The sequence below is a fragment of the Takifugu rubripes genome, chromosome 5 (genome assembly GCF_901000725.2).
Source record: "Takifugu rubripes chromosome 5, fTakRub1.2, whole genome shotgun sequence".
Classification (NCBI taxonomy): Eukaryota; Metazoa; Chordata; class Actinopteri; order Tetraodontiformes; family Tetraodontidae; genus Takifugu; species Takifugu rubripes.
This window is the reverse complement of record NC_042289.1, coordinates 13896057-13914354: the sequence shown is the minus strand read 5'-3', so window position 1 is coordinate 13914354 and position 18298 is coordinate 13896057. Positions and strand designations below refer to the sequence as shown.

The 18298-nt window shown below is 51.3% G+C and overlaps 1 protein-coding gene across 1 annotated transcript; it reads right to left on the bottom strand.

Moving 5' to 3' along the window:
• Positions 1–1500: 1500 nt before the first annotated feature.
• Positions 1501–17792, bottom strand: cacng2a (calcium channel, voltage-dependent, gamma subunit 2a). Its single transcript, XM_003965005.3, has 4 exons — positions 17351–17792; positions 6903–6986; positions 3392–3532; positions 1501–3000 (listed from the first exon to the last, which is right to left on the bottom strand). The coding sequence occupies exons 1-4, from the start codon at positions 17574–17576 to the stop codon at positions 2465–2467; spliced, it is 987 nt and encodes a 328-aa protein (XP_003965054.2). The 5' UTR covers positions 17577–17792; the 3' UTR covers positions 1501–2464.
• Between the last annotated feature and the right edge of the window lie 506 nt (positions 17793–18298).

Below are 18298 nucleotides of genomic sequence, written 5' to 3'. Positions count from 1 at the left end.
TGGAGCAGCAGTGTTTCATTCAGCTTAATCCTGAAGCAGCTGGTGCATGCTGGGACGGCAGCCAGGTACCCCAGGTGCATGCTGGGACGGCAGCCAGGTACCCCAGGTGCATGCTGGGACGGCAGCCAGGTACCCCAGGTGCATGCTGGGACGCAGTGAGGAGTCGCACTTCTGATTCGTGCGTGTGCACGTAGTGATCAACAGGACACGCAGATGCATGTGTTGATGGTGGCGGTGATCTTAGCTGGGAGGGTTTGGATGACTTGGCAGGTTCACTGTTGTAGATTTAAATGTAGACCAGTTAATTTTAGATGTGGACAGACGCGGCGGTCAGGCTGCAGGTCACTGAAAACGATTTACTGGCTGCTTCTGTGACCGGACCAAATTCGGAATAAATCCATATTTGATTTAAAAACGTCCTGATGGGTCGAATCCTCTGCAGGCTTCTGTCCTGCGATGCCCCTCTGCGCCGCCAGGGGGCAGCGTGGACCGGAGTTCTGCTGTTAGTGGACTTTAAAGGCTGATTTCTGGTAACGGACACCGGTGACACAGCTCCACGTGCTGCAGCACAGGAGGCTCCACATGTATGTTCAGGCACAACACGACCAAATTATGTTAAATTCAGTTGCTAATCAGAGGGTTGAGGTAGCCCCGCCCCCACTGCTCCCAGGGGTCCAGAACAACATCCAGTAAAGTCAGACAAAGGTCACTGGTCAGTTTAATGCCGTGTTGCATAACTTGGCACCCCCGACATGCACACACACGCACCGCGGCCTGTGTGTCCACTGACAACAGTTAGCATCAGCTAGCGCGACAGCAACATTCTGCTGCCCCCAGCGGCCATGAAACAGCTTTATTATATAAAAATGAGCCAGATTTGAACATTTTGGTGAAAATTCACTCTTTCCCATTTCCTGGGAATGACAGCATGATGGGAATCCAGCTGTGGCTGTGGGCGGGGCTCAACTGCTAACATTCCTGGGAGCGTCGCAGTTCCGACCTGTTGAGATATTCTGACTAAAACGGCTTAACTGACCTTTGAAGGAGCCAAATCTGCTGAGGAGGAGGAGCAGGGGGACAGAAGCTTCGTTTCGTTTTGTTTTCTCCCGCTTATCCGGATCCGGGTCGCGGGGGCAGCAGCTCCAGGAGGGGTGCCCTCTCCCCGGCCACTTCCATCAGCTCTTCCGGGGGAACCCCCAGCCGCTCCCAAGCCAGGCGAGAGATATGATCTCTCCACCTGGTCCTGGGCCGGCCACGAGGCCGCCTCCCGGGTGGGACATGTCCGGAACACCTCTAAAGGAAGGCGTCCGAGCCAGATGCCCGAGCCACCTCAATGACTCCTCTCGATGTGATGGGACAGAAGCTAATTCAGACAAACAGAGCAGTGCTAAAAACATGCTAATTTGTTCCCGCTGGGGTTCATCATTTATTAAACTTTGGCACCTTTTAAAGATTAAATTTCTAATTTAAACACATTTAAAAGAAAAACAACATATCATGAAGAACTCAACCAAACCATTTTTAAAAAGCAGATTTGTTGAGTGAGAATTGTTCTCCCTCCAAATTAAAATAAATGGAATAAGTATCAAATAAGCGTAAGAGATGAACACATGAAAACAACGTTTCCCTTTGATTAGTACGTAGAGCAGATCGAGCATGCACTTAAATTCTCCTGCAACTACTTTCATTTTTCTTTTCGTTCCCTTCTGCTGCTTCCTGTCACTTTTCTCAGTTTTTTGCAGGATTTGTTTCCTTTTTTTAACATTTTAGAAGTCTTGTTGGTTTTAAGGGGGTCAAAGTTTCAGTAGGACAAAGCGAGCAGCAGGTCAAGGAAACAGACCAGAAGGTTCCAGATGTTTCTACTGGCGGCACCTTCTGAAGCTTAAAAAAATACTAAAAGAGTCTTTTCTTCTCCAACAGCACTTAGTTTAGGAATTTTGTCTTTTTTGCTTTGTTAAAGGTTGTAATTTTTAATTCTTAACATAATTTATGTATAAAATTAATCACTACAGTATATATATATATGTATATGTACACACACACACATATGTATGTATATATATATGTGCATATATATGTGTGTATACACGTATACAATAGTACCTTTTGTGTTACAATTTGGGCTAATTCTTAATCCCAGATTGCAACAATTCACAGTTTTAATGCAAAAATCTTCTAATAAATAAAGGAGGTTTTGTCGTCAGTGGTGATGGTTTTTTTTTGGGGGGGGGGGGCGCAAAAAGCCATGAAATCATGTGATTGATGGATGACGGTCCCCCACAGTTCCCACCCTCACCTCGGCCTCCTGGACCCTCACCTGACCCACTCTGGTGGTTCTGACCAGGCAGACGTGACGGTGATGGAAACTCATGCAGCGGAACATAAAGAACAGATGTCTATAAACATGGAACTCCATCTGCACCTTCGGGGCCAGTTTGTGGGGCCATCCTGGCCTCCGCCTCCCTCATACCGGCGTGGTGCGGCGGTTGGCGGCGTTAGTGTGGCTCGAGTCTTTCAGGTCCTTCTGGATGCTGTTGTGGACCTGCAGGAAGTTGTGATCCCTCTCTGAGTTGTAGGTGGCGGTGGGCGTGCCGCCGGACTTGAGGGTGTCCCGGGGCAGCGTGTACATGGAGATCTCGGTGGACGGCAGTGCGCTGAAGCCCTTGAGGCCGACCGGCGAGGCGTCGAGAGAATGTGAGGGGTCCGTGGAGCGGGAAGAGGAGCGTGAGCGGCGCCGGTAGCGGTAGCGGTAGCTGGGGATCCGTGTAATGGCAGAACCTTGGAGGTAGTCGGCCGAGCGTGCTCCGATCCGCAGCTGTCTGTGGCGATCGATGAACATGTGCACGGCCAGGACGCCCACCATCTCGGCGATGATGAAGGACAGGGCGCCAAAGTAGAAGGACCAGCCGTACGAGTAGCTGTTCTTCTTTGAGTCGCTTTTGGTGGGATCCCCGGCGTTGGCTGATATGTACACAATGATCCCGATGATGTTGCTCAGTCCTGATCGTTCAGGCAGGAGGGGGCGGCGAGCAGAGGTCACAAGGGTCAGGGGTCAAAGAAGACAAGACACAATCAGTCAGGTTCCCGTTAGCATCTGTGGAGCACCCCAGGGTTCTGTCCCGGGACCTCATCTGTGTGGTTTCTCTGAGTGAGGACTCGTGCCAGAGAAGAAGCTCGACTTTGACCATCTGACGATCAAAGAAAAGCTTTGATCTGTCAATATTTTGTGTTCATGTTTAGAGCCATTCGGTTTATACACCTGCTCTTCTTTATGAACAGATTTGAATTTTTCTACATTTTATTTCATTGTCGTACTTTTAATTTCATACCGGTTCTGCTGTCTGGAACGCACCTAAAGTAGAGACAGGAAGTGACGAGGACAAAAACTGACCTGCAGACACGAAGAAGATCCCAGCGCTGAGGATGATGTTGTGCCGGGACTTGTAGAACTCGCTGGCGGCGATGCAAAGGCCCCCCATGAAGAGCAGGATGACGCTGAGGATGGGGAAGATGCTGGAGGCTCGAACGGCGCCTGAGAGCGGCGGGACGACAAAAACACAGTCAGCTTCAGCATCTTCAGCAACACTTCATCACATTGGTGGTCGTCAACACGCTGCAGCTCACTGCTGCTTCAGAGTCAAGCTCCGCCCACAAATGAGTGGAATTCCAAAAACCTCAGGATCAACGTTCTCATCACTCTACGTCGGTGGAGGTTCCACACGTGGACCCGGTCTGGGACGCAGACTGAGCGGCTGCACGCCATTTTCTACTTTTCTACTTTAGAACCGGATTCTCTTCCAGATCTGTTACCTTGGTTTAACCTTGACCTTCCCCAGACTGGTGAAATCTGGATTTCCTCCCTCCGCCTCTGTCAGAGAGAAGAACATCTGAAAGACGAAGCGAGAGCTCGCCGTCTGCTGTGCGTCTGCCGTGGTCCCGGAGGGTTTGTGGGGTTTTGGGTTACCAGTGAGGTCAGATGATTAAATATTAAGTTGTCCTGAGAGATGACCCTCTTCTAATTGCATCATTCCCAGCTAACCGTCCAGATGTGGACACGCCACCGGGTGCTGCCTCGGGAACGCTCTGTGGTTCTTTCTTCATTAGGATCGTCTGAGGCCCAGCGTGACGCCTGAAGGTGACTCCACTTTAATGACTTAATGTCAGAGGTTTGGTGACCTGACTGAGGCTCCGCCCACAAATGAACCACCAGCTCCACCAGCTCCACCAGCTCCACCAGCCCCACCAGCTCCACCAGCTCCACCAGCCCCACCAGCCCCACCAGCTCCACCAGAGCCACCAGCTCCACCAGCCCCACCAGCCCCACCAGCTCCACCAGCCCCACCAGAGCCACCAGCTCCACCAGCTCCACCAGCCCCACCAGCTCCACCTTTCTCACCTTTCCAACTGCGACTGCTTGAAGAGTTTAGGTGCAAATTCACAGATTTTGTTTTTGTTTTTCTGTCGATAATTCACCTAAAATCAAAGATTATTTTCTCTTTGGGAATGAAGAAGATTGCGTTTCCTGCTGGTTTATGTCGAGCCAACATTTAAATGCGTTCTCACACCTTTTCACCTTCCTCCTGACTGAAATCACACTGTTCCTGTGAAGGTTGGCGGTTCCCATCCTGCTTTTCTGTCATCGGCACGTTTGATCCCGTCTTTTGATTTTCCTCAGATCCCTTTTGGAATCAACGTTTTGTCCGGATACAGAAATTCACCGGCTTTTCTTTCCTGTTTGCCTGATCCTGCCGACAGGAGGAGGGTTCCTCTTCCTGTAGGCAGGAAGAGCCTGGTCCTGCTGAAGGTTACTTCCTGACACTTGTTGGAGGGTCTGACGGTTGCAACGGTAGCCCCGCCCCCCGGCGGTGGCCCCGCCCACCCGCGGTGGCCCCGCCCCGCCCCGTGCTGCTGGCGGCGTGCGTGTCCCTGCTGTCAGACCCGAGGTGCCAGCTGATACCGGCTGCTCTGTATTGATCGTCGCGGCTCAGACTGATAAACAGGCAGCAAACGCAGCAGCTGCAGAGCATCAACATGAACGTTCACGTTTCCATCATCGACACCTTGGAGCGGACGCTGGCGTTCGCTCTGGATCGGCCCCCGCCTGCTCAGAACGTGCTAGCTCGGTGATGCTAATGGCGCCCTTCACCAGTGATGAGATGCTCTGCACCTCCCGAGTGTTTGGACCTGGCTCCCCATCCAGGAGTCGGCAGGAGCTCAGCTTTAGCTGCTAGAGAACACGGAGAGTTGAGGCTGAGGGTCGGAGCGTCACATCGGATCTCTTCAGGAACCAGCAAAGCAACTGGCAGCATTTCACTCCCCCGGTGGGAAGAGTGTCCCATCAGCAGAGATAAACCGTTCTGGGCTCCTGACCCCCACAACCCCCCCACAATGACCTCTGTGGCCCCAGTGATCACACACAGACCGACTGGGCGGCCGTCTCAGCACCTTAGCTCCTTCACCAGTAAACACCCGTTTAGTTAAACCAACAGGTTCCAGTTTGCCCTCAAACGCCGGGACCAGCACATCTAAGGTCATGTGACCCACCCTGCTCTCCTCTGGGGGGATAAAGAGCTCTGAGCACCCCCCCCGCATGGCCTGGACCAGACCTATCGATTTTATTGGGCCACACCACATGCAGGATGTGTGTGCGTGAGTGTGTGTGTTTGAGCGTGAGCGTGTGTTTGAGCATGTGTGTGAGCGTGTGTGAGAGTGTGTGTGTGTGTGTGTGTTTGAGCGTGAGCGTGTGTTTGAGCGTGTGTGTGTGTGTGAGCGTGTGCGTGTGTGAGCGTGTGTGTGTGAGCGTGTGTGTGTGTGTGTGCGTGTGTGTGTGTGAGTGTGTGTGTGTGAGCGCGTGTGTGTGTGTGTGAGCGTGTGTGGGTGAGGGTGTGTGTGTGTGTGTGTGAGCGTGTGTGTGTGTGTGAGCGTGTGTGCGTGTGTGTGTGTGTGTGTGTGTGTGAGTGTGTGTGTCAGCTCAGGTGGCAACAACGACTTTAGAAATAAAATTACAATTAAAAAAGAATGAAAACAAGTGAAGAACTTTAAGATAAGACACAGAAATGAAATGATGATTCTTCACATTTTAAATTCAACGATTAATCATTGAATCAGCCCTGCTGAGGTTCTATTGAGCCCAACCGTTTATATTTTAATACAGGTATTTCTCACCCGGTAAATCATCACGTCGAGGCCTTTGTCTATACCCACTTTGCATCATGCTTACATAATCCGTGTGTGTGTGTGTGTGTGTGTGTGTGCGTATGTGTGTCTGTGTGTGTGTGTGCGTGTTTGTGTGTGTCTCTATGTGTGTGTGTCTATATGTATGTGTCTGCATGTGTGTGTGTGTCTGTATGTGTGTGTGTGTCTGTGTATGTGTGTGTGTCTTTATGTGTGTGTGTGTGTGTGTGTGAGCGGGGGTGCTCTTTAGCAGAATACAGTCTGATTTTCTGCTCAGCAACTGCAGCACCTTAAATCTTCCCCTCCTCTTCCTCTTCTTCATCTCTCCACTATTTGATGACATCATCGGTGTGTCCTCGCGATGCCTCATGATGTCACTTCCTCCAGACCTGAACCTGTGAGATCTAACCCATCTAAATATGTGTCCTTTTGACTGTTTAGGCAACATACTGTAAATGTCATCGTCATGGAAACATCAGATGTGCGTGTGTGAATAAAAGTGGGCGGATACAAGCTTGGTCACACCCAAAAGATGTGGGTGTGTCTCTGTTTGGTCACAGTGAGGTCAGAGGTCAGGAGTGACCAAGAAGGACGTCCACTTCCTCACCCAAAAAGGAAGCTTTGTCGTCAGGGCCTGATCAGCTGACCAATCATGACGCAGTAGAACTACTAAAACTACGAAATATAAGATTAGAAGAGTGATTTACACCACAACAAGCAGCACTTACGCAGGAAATACTCGGACGGGTCGGCTTCATGATTGGTGTCCTCAGGAAAGTGGTCGATCTGTTTACACATCCCTTTGAAGTTTCCTGTCGGGAAACAAGGTGAGGTCAGTTCACACGAGAAAGAGCACGTTAGCACAGTCAACCGTTAGCATCAAAGTACAAAATTCTTTTATTTTGGTTGTAGAATTTCCATTTTAACCGGTTCTCTTGGTTTATTCTCCAGACAAGTTTTCCTTCTGAGTAGAGAATCATTTTGGAGGAGCCGTCCGGTGAGGATCATTGATCTCACATCTGATTGGACCAGAGTCACCTTTCAGGGGTGTCTCATGGCCTCGTTCTGCTCTTCCTCTAATGAGGAGGACTTGGCAGCGAGGCGTGACGGCGCCGCGGGGGCGTGTTGCCTTGTGAATGTCCCCCCGCCGCAATGACCACTCACACATTAGGGGGAGGACCACCTGACCAGAGCACCATTCACTCATCCAACATTGTGTGTGTGTGTGTGTGTGTGTGCGTGTGTGTGTGTGTGTTATGGTAGTTGCTACATATGGAGTCCCAATGTCCTCAGTCTGCTAGTGAAGTGAGGACATCTTTGGGAACTGAGTTGGTTTCAAGTTGGAGATGAGAATTGAGTTAGGGTTAGAATCAGGGGGTTAGGGTCAGGAGTTAGGGTCAGGGGTTAGGGTCAGGAGTTAGGGTTAGGGTCGGGGGTTAGGGTCAGGAGTTAGGGTCAGGGGTTAGGGGTTAGGGTCAGGAGTTAGGGTCAGGGGGTTAGGGTCAGGAGTTAGGGTTAGGGGTTAGGGTCAGGAGTTAGGGTTAGGGTCGGGGGTTAGGGTCAGGAGTTAGGGTCAGGGGTTAGGGTCAGGAGTTAGGGTTAGGGTCGGGGGTTAGGGTCAGGAGTTAGGGTCAGGGGTTAGGGGGTTAGGGTCAGGAGTTAGGGTCAGGGGTTAGGGTCAGGAGTTAGGGTTAGGGTCGGGGGTTAGGGTCAGGAGTTAGGGTCAGGGGTTAGGGGGTTAGGGTCAGGAGTTAGGGTCAGGGGGTTAGGGTCAGGAGTTAGGGTTAGGGTCGGGGGTTAGGGTCAGGAGTTAGGGTCAGGGTTAGGGGGTTAGGGTCAGGAGTTAGGGTCAGGGGATAGGGGGTTAGGGTCAGCAGTTAGAATCAGGGGGTTAGGGTCAGGAGTTAGGGTTAGGGTCGGGGGTTAGGGTCGGAGGTTAGGGTCAGGAGTTAGGGTCAGGGGTTAGGGTCAGGAGTTAGGGTCAGGGGATTAGGGTCAGGAGTTAGGGTCAGGGGTTAGGGGGTTAGGGTCAGGAGTTAGGGTCAGGGGGTTGGGGTCAGGGGGTAGGGTCAGGGAATTAGGGTCAGGGGTTAGGGGGTAAGGGTGAGGGGTTACGGTCAGGGGATTAGGGTCAGGAGTTAGGGTCAGGGGTTAGGGGGTTAGGGGGTTAGGGGGTTAGGGTCAGGAGTTAGGGTCAGGGAATTAGGGTCAGGAGTTAGGGGGTAAGGGTGAGGGGGTTATGGTCAGGGGTTAGGATTAGGGGGTTAGGGGATTAGGGTCAGGGGATTAGGGTCAGGGGGTTAGGGTTAGGTTCAGGGGGTTAGGGTTAGGGTCGGGGGTTAGGGTTAGGGTTAGGGTCGGGGGTTAGGGGGTTAGGGTCGGGGGTTAGCTGTGATGGTTGTGATAAGGGCCTGGGTAATGCATTTTGTTGATGAGAGTCCTCACAAAGATAGAAGTAGCAGGATGTGTGTGTGAGTTGGTCCATGATCAAAAAAACCTATTGATTTATGTAAAAGTGAGAACGATGATGTAAGAGGACAGAGGGAAACGTCAGTAGGTGCAGGAATGAAGAGATTTTGAAGGACGGAGGGACAGATGAGTGGGAGGTGGAATACATCAGGTTTTAGACCTGGAGAAATGCTGAGTCATCAAACAGTTTTGATCTGGAGTCTCAGCCTGACCAGCACGTTCCAATGAGTCGCTAACTGTTAGCAAGGCAGTAGCCCCGCCCCCACACTCTTCTCTACCCCGCCCCTTTTGGTGGGTTTGTGGTTTCGAATCAGAGAGTTCATATGAAAAAAGCACCTGAAGGAAAACCTCAGACGCATGTGGGCGCACTTTAGATCTGCCCACATCAGGCCAGATGCTGCACCAGGCCGTGGGGGGGGGGTGTCAGGAGGACACCTGAGTGGGAGGTGTCGTTTAAAAGGGACAGAAACACATTCAAGATGACTTTTGCTGCATCACTAGATGGAAAAATTCACAGATGCCTTCCAAGCTACAACTGCCTCCACCATCCAAGGTCACCTGAGCAGAGGGGGCGGGGTCACGGGATGATGAGAGTCAGGTCCAAAGATCTAAATATTCCAACACCATTAAATATCACGGTGTAAAGGTATCTGTTAGCATTAGCATTTGCTGTTGAATTTTGTCGGGGGTGTTTGATTTCACGTTAAAGAGATAAATTCCTGTTGAAGTGATTCTTAAAACTTACAGCAAATGTGAATCACCTGATTCTTCAGCATCATTCAGTCTCCCATCAAACATCAGAAAAAGAGAATCTGAAGGTGCATGAAAATAAAAAGGTTTTTTTATGTCCTAAGTGAAAGAAAGTGGGTGAGGAGGAAGGATACGCTGTCCGTGCGTCAGCAGGCAGGTATGGACGCTGCACCGCGGCCGGAGGCAACGTGGGAGGCAGAACGAGGATGAGGAGGAGGTGAAGAGACGTTCTTACATCACCGGAGGAAAACAAACAGACAATCGTTTGACCTCCAAACAAAAATGCTCCTCGCTGCAACATCATGACGTCCACGACTCCAACGCAGGCAGCAGCTCTGAGCCAGCGTTGATGATGTCCAGGGATCCGCCGGCGGCGGTGGCGGCCCACACCTCCCAGTCATGACAGCTTCTTCCTTTATTTACAGAGCCGCTAACGACACTTTTCACGTGGTTCCTCATTGGAGAGATGTTCCTGAGCTTAAGACCTTCACAGGTCTGATTCCACAGATCTCGGAAACGCTGAGCAAGCGGCGTTTTCTCGCCACGCGTCACGACCTGCGGCTGCCTCGAGGTCATCAGAAAAGGGTTAGGGTCTTCTCACAAAGATGAAACTTTCTTGGACGCAGGTTCCCTCAGGTTACCCTCTCTGTCCCAGTAGAACCAGTCATTGACCCTCTCTGTCCCAGTAGAACCAGTCATTGACCCTCTCTGTCCCAGTATAACCAGTCATTGACCCTCTCTGTCCCAGTAGAACCAGTCATTAACCCTCTCTGTCCCAGTATAACCAGTCATTGACCCTCTCTGTCCCAGTATAACCAGTCAGTTACCCTCTCTGTCCCAGTATAACCAGTCATTGACCCTCTCTGTCCCAGTATAACCAGTCAGTTACCCTCTCTGTCCCAGTAGAACCAGTCATTGACCCTCTCTGTCCCAGTAGAACCAGTCATTGATCCTCTCTGTCCCAGTATAACCAGTCATTTACCCTCTCTGTCCCAGTATAACCAGTCATTTATCCTCTCTGTCCCAGTATAACCAGTCATTTATCCTCTCTGTCCCAGTATAACCAGTCAGTTACCCTCTCTGTCCCAGTAGAACCAGTCATTGACCCTCTCTGTCCCAGTAGAACCAGTCATTGATCCTCTCTGTCCCAGTATAACCAGTCAGTTACCCTCTCTGTCCCAGTATAACCAGTCATTGACCCTCTCTGTCCCAGTATAACCAGTCAGTTACCCTCTCTGTCCCAGTAGAACCAGTCATTGACCCTCTCTGTCCCAGTAGAACCAGTCATTGATCCTCTCTGTCCCAGTATAACCAGTCATTTACCCTCTCTGTCCCAGTATAACCAGTCATTTATCCTCTCTGTCCCAGTATAACCAGTCATTTATCCTCTCTGTCCCAGTATAACCAGTCAGTTACCCTCTCTGTCCCAGTAGAACCAGTCATTGACCCCCTCTGTCCCAGTATAACCAGTCATTTATCCTCTCTGTCCCAGTATAACCAGTCATTTACCCTCTCTGTCCCAGTATAACCAGTCAGTTACCCTCTCTGTCCCAGTATAACCAGTCATTTATCCTCTCTGTCCCAGTATAACCAGTCATTGACCCTCTCTGTCCCAGTATTACCAGTCATTGACCCTCTCTGTCCCAGTATAACCAGTCATTAACCCTCTGTCCCAGTATTACCAGTCATTTACCCTCTCTGTCCCAGTATAACCAGTCATTGATCCTCTCTGTCCCAGTAAAACCAGTCATTTACCCTCTCTGTCCCAGTATAACCAGTCATTGATCCTCTCTGTCCCAGTATAACCAGTCATTAACCCTCTGTCCCAGTAGAACCAGTCATTGATCCTCTCTGTCCCAGTATAACCAGTCATTGACCCTCTCTGTCCCAGTATAACCAGTCATTGACCCCCTCAGACACCCCCCCAGCAGATTTGATGACGCAGCACTTTCTAAAATTGTTTCGAACGTTTCTCTGGTTCTGGTGCCTGTTAGGCTCCGCCCAACCTCGGCGCCAGCGAGTGTTTTCCTTCCATCCCTCCGCTGCTCAGCCACAGCTCAGATATCCTTCAGACCAGTCTGCAAAGTCATGGAAGCTTTTGTTGGTCTGAGATGATGTCAGACTATTGATCAGCCCACAAATCACAACAAGGGCGTCCTGTTTCCACCTGTGAGGGCTGAAGCCTTCAGGGACTCGTGGACAGGGGACCATCCACAGGTGGAGGGCAACAACCCCCCCAACCACCCCAAGGAAACGGCAAACACCACAATCCAGGAAGTTGGATTTAAAATTTAAGCAGAACAACAGTCACATGACTGAAGCACGCCGCTGACTTCCTGTTGCTGTTTGGATGCCAAAAGGTGATTAATGTGGGACTATTGATTCTGGGGGGGAGGGAGGGAGGGAGGGAGGGAGAGAGAGGGAGGGAGAGATGGAGGGAGGGAGAAAGGGAGGGAGGGAGCGAGAAAGAGAGGGAGGGAGAAGGGGAGAGAATGAAAGAGAGGGAGGGAGAGTGAAGGAGGGAGAGAGGGAGGGAGAAGGGGAGAGAATGAAAGAGAGGGAGGGACAGAGAGAGAGTGAAGGAGGGAGAGAGTGGGAGGGAGAAAGAAAGAGAGGGAGGGAGAAGGGGAGAGAATGAAAGAGAGGGAGGGAGAAGGGGAGAGTGAAGGAGGGAGAGAGGGAGGGAGAGTGAAGGAGGGAGAAAGTGAGAGAGGGAGGGAGAAGGGGAGAGTGAAGAAGGGAGGGAGGGAGGAGAGAGAGAGGGAGGGAAGGTCAGAGCGGAGGAGCTGGGGGGGTCCTGGTCCATCCTGTATTCATCCTGGTGTCCCTCTGCAGTTCTTTCTTCTCATCTTTAATGGAGGAAAAGAGCCGACGGCTGCAGTCTGGACGTGTCACCACTCAAACTGGGAAGAGTAATGGGGGCGTTTGAGGAGGACGGGAGAGATGGGAGGATGGATGGAGGTGTGTGTAAAGGACTGTGTCACTCACAACCTGTGTGTGTGTGTGTGTGTGTGTGTGTGTGTGTGTGTGTGTGTGTGTGTGTGTGTGTGATGGGCATCTATTCTGCCCGTTAAGCCACCTTTTGGTTGGAAAATTGAAATTGTGAACATTTAATTCCAGTGAATCATTTATGTCATCCACCCTCTAACCCTTATCCGGGGTCGGGTCGCTGGCCCAGACTTCCCTCTTCCAGCTCGTCCGGAGGGATCCTCAGGCGTTCCCTGACCAGCCGAGAGACATAGTCTCTCCAATGTGTCCTGGGTCTTCCCGGGGGCCTCCTACCGGCCTCCTGATTTATGGCCTCCGATAACTAAAAAGGTGATAAAGCCCCCCCCAGATAAACCCCCGCCCCTCTGCAGCCCACCACCAGAGGGCAGCTGTCCAGACTGGTTCTCAGGGTCACGGTTTGATCTCTAATCTCTTGTTTGGTTCCAAGAGGGCTGGTGAGCAGGCGGTCAGCAGTTCTGCTGGTTGACTGGTCCAGGGTGTGTAGTCACACACCAGTCACACACCAGTCACACACCAGTCACACACCTGTCGAACACCTGTCGAACACCTGTCGAACACCAGTTACACACCAGTCAAATACCAGTCACACACCAGTCACACACCAGTCAAATACCAGTCACACGCCAGTCACACACCAGTCAAACACCAGTCACACACCAGTCACACACCAGTCACACACCTGTCGAACACCTGTCGAACACCTGTCGAACACCAGTTACACACCAGTCAAATACCAGTCACACACCAGTCACACACCAGTCAAATACCAGTCACACGCCAGTCACACACCAGTCAAACACCAGTCACACACCAGTCACACACCTGTTACAAACCAGTCACACACCAGTCAAACACCAGTCACACACCAGTCACACACCAGTCACACACCAGTCACACACCAGTCAAACACCAGTCACACACCAGTTAAACACCAGTCACACACCAGTCACACACCAGTTAAACACCTGTTACACACCAGTCACACACCAGTCAAACACCAGTCACACACCAGTCACACACCAGTTACACACCAGTCACACACCAGTCACACACCAGTTACACACCAGTCACACACCTGTCGAAGACCAGTCACACACCAGTTAAACACCAGTCACACACCAGTCACACACCAGTCACACACCAGTTAAACACCAGTCACACACCAGTCACACACCAGTCACACACCAGTCAAACACCAGTCACACACCAGTCACACACCAGTTAAACACCAGTCACACACCAGTCACACACCAGTCACACACCAGTCAAACACCAGTCACACACCAGTCAAACACCAGTCACACACCAGTCACACACCAGTTAAACACCAGTCACACACCAGTCACACACCAGTCACACACCTGTCGAAGACCAGTCACACACCAGTCAAACACCAGTCACACACCAGTTAAACACCAGTCACACACCAGTTAAACACCAGTCACACACCAGTTAAACACCAGTCACATACCAGTCACACACCAGTCAAACACCAGTCACACACCAGTCAAACACCAGTCACACACCAGTTAAACACCAGTCACACACCAGTCAAACACCAGTCACACACCAGTTAAACACCAGTCACACACCAGTCAAACACCAGTCACACACCAGTTAAACACCAGTCACATACTAGTCACACACCAGTCAAACACCAGTCACACACCAGTTAAACACCAGTCACATACTAGTCACACACCAGTTAAACACCAGTCACATACTAGTCACACACCAGTCACACACCAGCCACACACCAGTCAAACACCAGTCACATACTAGTCACACACCAGTTAAACACCAGTCACATACTAGTCACACACCAGTCACACACCAGTCACACACCAGTCAAACACCAGTCACACACCAGTTAAACACCAGTCACATACTAGTCACACACCAGTTAAACACCAGTCACATACTAGTCACACACCAGTCACACACCAGTCACACACCAGTCAAACACCAGTTAAACACCAGTCACACACCTGTCACACACCAGTCACACACCAGTCACACACCAGTCACACACCAGTCACATACTAGTCACACACCAGTCACACACCAGTTAAACACCAGTCACATACTAGTCACACACCAGTCACACACCAGTCACACACCAGTCAAACACCAGTCACACACCAGTCAAACACCAGTTAAACACCAGTCACATACTAGTCACACACCAGTCACACACCAGTCAAACACCAGTCACACACCAGTCACACACCAGTCAAACACCAGTTAAACACCAGTCACACACCAGTCACACACCAGTCAAACACCAGTTAAACACCAGTCACACACCAGTCACACACCAGTCAAACACCAGTTAAACACCAGTCACACACCAGTCACACACCAGTTACAAACCATGGTATTCAACTGGACCAGACACCAGTGGTGCCTCCAAAACCAGTGGGTTTGTGTGAGGATGGTTCTGTTCAGGATGTCCCAGGATCCTGACCTGGTAGTCGACCCACCCAGGCGAACAACTGAGGTCAGTCTGTGCTGAGTGTAAGAACCAAAAAGAACCAAAAAAACAGCTGTAAAAATGGCGAAGCAGACGACTGAGAAGGTCCAGATGTGATCGGGTCTCTGGAACCCCAACAGTGTTGCACCACAGCAGCGGTGTCAAGCTGAACAGACCTCAGGCTGCACTCACACACGATCAATCAGCTGTAGACTGATACCGGGTAGCAGCGGCGCCGCAGCAGCATCGGGACAAACAGCAGCTCGCAGATGGACTCGCTGATCTGACCTCATTGGCAGGCGGAGCAGCTGAGGCTTGAAGTGGGTCCAGGATGGTGGTTTTAGATTCAGGGAGGAGGAATTCCATCCTGCAGCTGCTGCATCAACAAGTAGCTGCTGGGCTGAAAATGGCTGCTCTGCTGCTGCGATCATGCAGCTCTGCTCTGGGATGTGGACCTCCTCCCCTGTCCCTCCTCTGGACATGTCCACAGCACCTCAGCCTGGCCTCTCTGGCCTCACCTCCAAACATCTAACCCGTGCTGATCATTGCTGATCCTCTCCATGTTCCTCCCAAAGAGAAGCTCCAGCTTCTTCATCTCTCCTCCCTGGAACTTCAGCGTCTGCCTCCTCTCCAGGACACACCTCCACCTCTAGCTCCTCCTCCCCCTCTAGCTCCTCCTCCACCTGCTCTCTCTGCACACCTCCACCTCTAGCTCCTCCCCCACCTCCACCTCTAGCTCCTCCTCCTCCACCTCTAGCTCCTCCTCCACCTCTAGCTCCTCCTCCATCTGCTATCTCTGCACACCTCCACCTCTAGCTCCTCCACCACCTTTAGCTCCTCCTCCACCTCCACCTCTAGCTCCTCCTCCACCTCCACCCCTAGCTCCTCCTCCACCTCTAGCTCCTCCTCCACCTGCTCTCTCTGCACACCTCCACCTCTAGCTCCTACTCCACATCTAGCTCCTCCCCCTCCTCCTCCAGCTCCTCCTCCACCTGCTCTCTCTGCACACCTCAGGATCATCTGCAAACATCAAAGTCCATGGAGAGTCCTGCCTGACCTCATCTGTCCAGAGCAACAAGACGAGGCTCAGCTGATGGCTGGTGCAGTCCTCCCTCCACCGGTCTCCTCCCTACTGTCCTACAGCTGTCCTCCATGTCCTGGTCCACTCCAGCATATGTCTCTGTCCTCTTTCTTGGTGTGACTCCGTCCTGCTGCTCCCAAATCATCATTCTGGCTTCTGCTGCTCTTCACCTCAGCTTCATCATGTGGATCATCCACTTTATTCCTCTGTAGGTGCCACAACTCTGCAGGTCTCTTATTCTTCAAGAGCTTCTTCTCATTGGTTCCTCAGACATCTTCACAACCTATTCAGGTTGTTGGAAGTGTCTAATTGTCACTTCCAGACCTCCACAGGTAGCTCATCAGGACCACTATTGCTACTTCCATCTCTACAACATTTACATCTTCTGCTCTTTGCTCTCTCTTATTTTCCTCATTCTTCAGGTCCTCAGAGTTCTCCGTCGATCTTCCCGTCATGCACATCTCCATCTCAATCGTGATCATTCTTACCTGCGGCACCTTCTCACATCTCCAACTCTCCTTCTGAGACCTGTGATTCTTTCTCATCTCCTAATTGTCCATCCTAGCAGACAAGTCATCACGCACCCTTTGTTTGACCTTTGTCACCTTGCCCTTCTCCTTATGCTGTATCTCCTGAACTCCTGTCCTCTCTCTTCTGTCCTGGCCGTCTTCCACCCCTTTTCCCCGACTACGGTCCAACTTCCTTATTCCTCCACCAGGTCCCTTTGTCTCCTCCCACACTAAGTTCTTACCTACCGGTACTTGTCTACCTGATCCCCTGAGCTGAACCTGTCCAGCCTGAAGTATCTCATGACCACCTAGGACCTGTCTCTACTCCACCCTCCTCATCCTCTGCTCCATCTCTGTCCTCTCGATCTCCATCCCTTCGGTGAAGTCTGCCATCATCAGACCTTCTGGGTTCGTCTCCTGGACATCGTCTCCTGGACATCGTCTCCTGGACATCCTGTGGAGCTTCATCTCATCGCTCTCTCTGACTCGCTTTCACCTCCAGAAAATTCTTAGAGGAGCCAAATCCATCGGTTTTGGCTCACATGCATCAAGGCTGGAAAGTCATTATGATTATGGGCGGGGTTCCAGGAGTGGTTAGGCCACGCCCAGCAACGCCCTGCAACTCATTTACCGCTCTTGTATTTTATGCTGATTGATGTTGCCAGAGACTCCGTAAATCACCCGTGTTGCACCTGTTTCACTCTTATGTCACGCAGATCTGACACCTGCCCGTACATCTGTGTCCCACCTAAGTCACACCTGTGGCAGTGGTTCACATGTCCACATGACCCCGCCTCCAATATTAGTCAGTGGGACGTCCCAGCACAGGTGCAGTCAGGTGTGTATCCTGAGCCAGAAGAAGCAGGAGTGTGTGACACCTCTTACCTTCCAGGCAGCACGTCCTCCACAGGCCAGAGTGGGTCATCACCTCCTCGTTCTTCTTGCTGGTCTCGTTCTCGCTCATGGCCTTGGTCCTGCAGACCCCGCGGGAGTACAGCCAGTAGTCCGTGCCAACCGCGATGGTCATGAGGCTGAAGGCCGCGAAGGCGCCCACCGTGGTCAGCAGCATTTGGACACCGCGGTCGAACAGACCCATGTTTCCACATTCCATGAAAGGGGAACCCCCTTTCCTCTTGATGTACAGGAAGTAAATATTTGAAAATTTACGGGACCAAACCAAACCGAAAAAATGGGATAAACTCAAGCAGGAGAGGGAGGAAGGAGGCGGAGGAGGTGGTAGGAGCCTTATGGTTGCGTTTGGGTGAGGAGCAAAACAAGAGAAAAAGTGGTTTTTAAGAGAGGGGACAGTAGGAGGAGGCAGGGACGCCCCCCCCTCTGGTTTCTTTAAAATCACAATCAGCTTCAAAGAGCCTCAAACTGGAGAAAGATAAACGTCGGGCTGGTTTGAAGATGCGACAGCAGAACAAACAGGAGAAGCTGATTTCTTTCAAAGGTTACAGCTGAATGAAGCTCGGACGGAGCAGAGGCTGCTGGTGGGAGCTGGCACGACGGTTCAACATGTCCAGGTTTGTTTACAGCGCTCCAGCTCATCCGCTCCTCTCAATGTCACCATGCGGGAGCCAAAGCGGGACAAGAACCAAATGAGGAATCTGCGTGAAAGAGACGAAAGAAACGGATCGATTCAAGTTCTGTCGGCCAGTTTGGAGCAAATCAAATCGTTCGAGTAGGAACGCAAGAAGAGAACGAAAATCCAAATGAAACGCACGGGTTCTCCTTCTTCCTAAAATTCTGGTCCCCAGTTTCCATAAGGAGCCCTATAGCTCTGGGGGGCTTCTCTCCGAAAACAGGGGTCTGCGCACAGAGGAGGTCGGT